A 5,060-nucleotide genomic window follows, 5' to 3' on the forward strand; every position below is an offset into this window, starting at 1 on the left:
TATTAACCTCAAACTTTTAAACCGAACCCGCCATACAAGTTGCATTACTAGAGACAGGAAGAATTTCCTTGCTAAAGAAGACGGTAGATTGATTTCTACGATAGCCTCGACTAATTGCTGGAAGTGCCCGGGACATGCCAACAAATGTTTGAAATAAATCCATCAATCAACAATGAAAAGATACAGCAAATGTGCGGGCGGTTTTGCTACCCTGCGTTCATTATGGACAAGCTGGCAGCTTCGACATGGCAATGACTGTAGATTTTATCCCGAACAGGCAAATTCTACCCGCAGACCTCGTCGCGTCGTAAACGGCTGTCAGTCTGAAAGCACAATAATTTACATTACAAGTCATAAGACCACGGATCAACCGCATCTGGTTCAAGAAGCTCATGCTTACTCGTAGAATATACCTGTAACGGTTGAAAGATGTTAAAGTCGGAGATTACCAATTGTAACGATAATTGTTAGTTTGTAGCGATGTGCTGCAGGATGCGCAAGATGAACAATTTATGAAATGTTTATAGAAATATTTATTTACCGTTACTTTCATAGTTGCCATACCACGACGGGTAGGTTAGTGTAATCGTATAATGCAGTTCTTAAAACATGCAAAGCAAAGAAAGTTAATTTTGGCCTGTATAGATGTGTACACATTTTTGTAGTAATAAACAGATAAAAAGACAGGGTAGGTTACCGAGTAAAGAGATGAGAGCTAGTGATAGTTATAGCGTCGAGGGAAGCTGTGTCTCATAGTTGGCTGGTTGTAAACTTCTTTCTCCTTTTGGTCGTGTTGTCTTTTAGGTGGCTGTCCATTCCCTAACTGATTGGGTTGTCATGAGTTGCTTCGCTCCGTTGTCGCCAAGTGACCACTGACTGTTTGGCTTGGGGTCTCCTGTTTTTATAGCTATTTAGAAGGATAGTGAGAACAAAGGGTTTAGCTGGCGGTCTTGTTATCTCTATTCTAGATTTGATGGAGTAGAAGAGGTCAGAAAAGGTCAAGTGGTGGAGACACCGCTTCGGCCTAGCTAAAGGCGTCTGGGAAATATCTAACTGTTGTCAGATCAAAACCGTTGTTCCACCGTGGGAAAAGTTCTGACGCAGTGTTAATTCAAATTTGGGTATAGTGGATCGAATCCACTTCACACCTGCAAGATTCCTATATACCTTTATGGAACAGCACTAACGTGTCATTCGATCTGAGCCAGCTGAAAGAAGCGTAAACAATATGGTGGGCGGTCAGAAAGAGATCGAATGTGTGCATCTCAGAAATCCTTACCCACTGATCGATGCCACATTTCGAGATAGCAACCTGAGATCGCTGAACAAATGTTTCTGCTTTCACATGGATCCTACACTACGTACATTTATACATTCCACATATAATTGCTACGTGTTGGCTTGTAAAACGGTAGGAAAATCCACCTTTCATGTTTTAAATGTTGTTAATCCGGAGCTTTAGGACTATTTGTTTAGGAACGTCCGCTGTGTCCCCATCTTTGCTTTGGAGTTCTTTCCATAAAAAAAAGGAGCCCACCTTATATGTGGGGACGTTTTCAGAACTTCTGAGCAAGCTGTTTAAGCCCAAAGTTGATTTTCCATTGATCTAGATAGATCTTGTCAGTCACACCTTGTTTTCTTGAAATAAATTTTATTCTTGCAATAATTTGTATTTTTCCGCTTTGTATTTTGCATTTGCCTAATATTTCTTTTGCCTTTGTCGCAGATGGACTGCCTTAGATTTTATTTTGGCTTGCGTGAATTTTCGCCTTTTTCGGTATTTTGCTGTGTTTGCTCAGTCATGCATTCTGCCTAGCCTTAAGTTTCTAAAAATTAGTTTATCGAAATTTTAGGTAATTCAATAATTACATATATAACACATATGTTTATGATACATATAATAAAAAAAAAAACACATTAAAATACAAATCCCAAACAGAAGAAAACGCAAACATGAGCGATGAAAGAAAAACTGAAGAAAAAAGAGGAAGAAAGAAAGAAAAAAAAACTCGATTCAACATCAAATGCTTAATTGGCTCCTCCGAACGTCTCAAACATTCTGGAGCGGCGAGATTATCCAAAAGTGATGGGAAGAGACCAGATGGTCATATCCATTCTCCCTCATCTGGGATGTCACAGTCTGTGACTCCTTTGTTCCACATCCAGGACGTTGCGATAAATGGGAGGGTCACTGCTTTCGTAGCTGAACGGAACAAAATCTTTTAGTGCCGGGACTTGTCAGTGAACCATTTCTTCCAGCCTGTGGTGTTTGAGACGTTTGGTGGGACTGGGCCGCTAATGGTGAGGTTCTTGTCATCGTTGGCGGCACGCCATACCGAGGTGTCAGGTGATGCCCGTGTGGGTGCTTGGCTGTTCCAATGCCTTAGTCTCGCCATCGCCCGTGGCAATGCCGCTAGCGTGTTAGCTTTGCTTAAGCTGGGTCCGTTCAACCTTCGATGCTACCTTCATTTTCATGTCTTCCGCATCTATCATTTTTTTCTCTTAATTTTGCTGTTATTTCTTATTTTAAGATATGAATTATATTTTGTACCAAATTTTGCCTAACCTTGCATATTTCCTTACATATTTCATTTCCTTCGATTTTGCCCGCTACACAATTTCTTTGCCCTCGTGATTAATTCCTTTTGAATTTTGATTGCTACTCAAGATTTCTCCCGTCTTCGATTTTCTCTTTAAGGGAATTTTGTTGCATTTTGCATATCTAACCCTTTGCACGAATTTATATTGTCCTGCATTTTGCCCTAAATTTTAACTTGCCTAATATTTGCCCGGATTTGGATTTTAGCTTTGCTTACACTTTGTATTCTTTACTTTCGATATATTTTAGTAATTTTTTTTCGTTTATTTTTTATCGATTTCGTTCACTTCATTATTTCTGGTTTTATTTCGTTTATCCATCATTTTATTCGTTCGTTCAAATATTCACTTCTTCTCTCAGTCGTCTTTCCAGTATTCACTGCAAAGACGCGCGCACACACGCACACACACACACACACATGCGCGCGCGCACACGCACACATGCATACGCGCGCGCGCACTCACACACACACGCACACGCAAGTTTATTTGCGACTGAGTTAATCGAAGTTTTTCATCTCACTATATAACAAGACGTTATTGTCTTTCTGTCGGTCTAGAGAGAGAGAGAGAGGGAGAGATCCGTAACTTCGCTTGTTTAACGTAGATTTAATATTCTTAGTGGTTAGGGCATTCGGCTTACGATCATAAAATCGTGAGTTCAATTCCCGGCGACACGTTGTGTCCTTGAGCAAGACACTTTATTTCACGTTGCTCCAGTCCACTCAGCTGGCAAAAATGAGTTGTACCTGTATTTCCAAGGGCCAGCCTTGTCACACTCTGTGTCACACTGAATCTCCCTCAGAACTACATTAAGGGTACACGCGTAAGTGGATGGCACGTCAATTTCACGAGCAAGCTGTTCCGTTGATCGTATCAGATGGGACCTTCGTCGTCGTAACCGACGGAGTGCTCCTTTTTTAATATTCTAGGTACATAAAAATCACGCAGTCCTTGTTGCTTGTTAATCCTGGGTTATTCCCGATAGAGCAAATCTACGATCTAAGTCTAACCGTGGTTAATCCGTGTTTTCACCTTATCACATCATCTCCTTGATTTTATAAGGTTGTCTCTATCGCATTTCTGAGGACATGCAATATTAGAGAGGTACAGCTTGCATTTCTAGTAGATCGAGCTATCGCAAAGAGATTTATTTGAACCTCAAATGTTAAATTTAGAAAGAAAAATAAAAGAACAATCACAAACACAACAAAAATGAATCATTATTTCCACTTCTTTAAAAGCGAGAGTCGGATGACAATGTGTAAGGGCCATAATTCGTTGAACACCGTTCCTGGAGACGGTGTCTGTCGAGCAACATGAACAACTTCCGCTCCTGCAATTGTTTACAAAACAACACAAACAACAGCAAAACCAGCTCCACCACCGTTAATAGCAATAACAGTAACTTTCAAAGGTTATCAGGTGCCGAACAGCATGTGTGTTGCCAGAGTCCATCGTTACAACCTTCGTTGCATCAAACTTTACCAGAATTAGATTTCGAAAGAGGTTTATGGAATGATGCTGTAACTGGAGACATTCAAGGGATTCGCCTGAAACTGGAGAAACAGCGATATGGATGCACGGCCAATGCCACAGATACATCGGGTTATACTCCTTTGGTGAGTTCAAAGAATTACTTCTCATTTTTGTTTGTTTTTTATTTCCATTACTTTCGATAAAAGAAAAGTTGCTGTTGTTGTTGTCTAACTGGAGGACAATCCTGACAGTACAGTCCTACATTAATTTACCCCCTTCTTTTCAAGTCAATTGAATGAGGGGGGAGATTTGGCTGCTATTTCGAGCAGACCGAGTCATCACGTACAGACTCCCTCGCTGTGTCAGACCAGATGGCATGTTAAGCTTATCACTCCTCTGTGTGTCTGTATGCATACACTCGCATACACATATATACCCGAACACATTTACACACACACGTGTGTGTATGTGTGTGTGTGTGTGTATATATATATATATATATATATATATATATATATATATAATAATAATACAAATGAGCATATGCATGTATACATATATGTACATAACTACATCTACATGTATATGTAGATGCATATCCGAGTACAGGACGTAAAAAAAGGAACGGGAACATAAATAAAGCACAAAAAATGGACTTTATATATATATATATATGTGTGTGTGTGTGTGTGTTATCTCTACGTACTAAAAAAAACCCAGTTTCATATACTTGCATATGTAGGTATGTTATATATAACATACCTACGTATTTGAAAGAAATTATATTAATGTGTCGAACTGGCTAAAATTCTATTTATTTGTGCAGCTGATAATGGCACTGCATTTAAATTGATGTAATGATTGCATTGTTCAATTAAATGGAGTTGCTTGAAATGGTCGTACTGCATCCCACCTTGACACCCCATGCTAGCATGGAAAGCGGACGGTAAACGATGATGATGATGATGATGATGATGATATAT

The 5,060-nt window shown here is 39.6% G+C and overlaps 2 protein-coding genes across 8 annotated transcripts in view; one reads left to right on the forward strand and one right to left on the reverse strand.

Moving 5' to 3' along the window:
- The window catches only part of LOC106867251 (uncharacterized), a 435,591-nt gene that overhangs the window by 128,669 nt on the left and 301,862 nt on the right, over window positions 1-5,060 (reverse strand). The window lies entirely within an intron of this gene.
- Window positions 3,086-5,060, forward strand: part of LOC106867252 (ankyrin repeat domain-containing protein 39) — a 24,892-nt gene continuing 22,917 nt past the window's right edge. The window contains exon 1 of the mRNA XM_014912064.2: window positions 3,086-4,220. Within this exon, the coding sequence (XP_014767550.1) occupies window positions 3,918-4,220 (303 nt within the window). The 5' untranslated portion in view covers window positions 3,086-3,917. The remainder of the gene's footprint in view (window positions 4,221-5,060) is intronic.

Source organism: Octopus bimaculoides, chromosome 19 (genome assembly GCF_001194135.2).
Source record: "Octopus bimaculoides isolate UCB-OBI-ISO-001 chromosome 19, ASM119413v2, whole genome shotgun sequence".
Classification (NCBI taxonomy): Eukaryota; Metazoa; Mollusca; class Cephalopoda; order Octopoda; family Octopodidae; genus Octopus; species Octopus bimaculoides.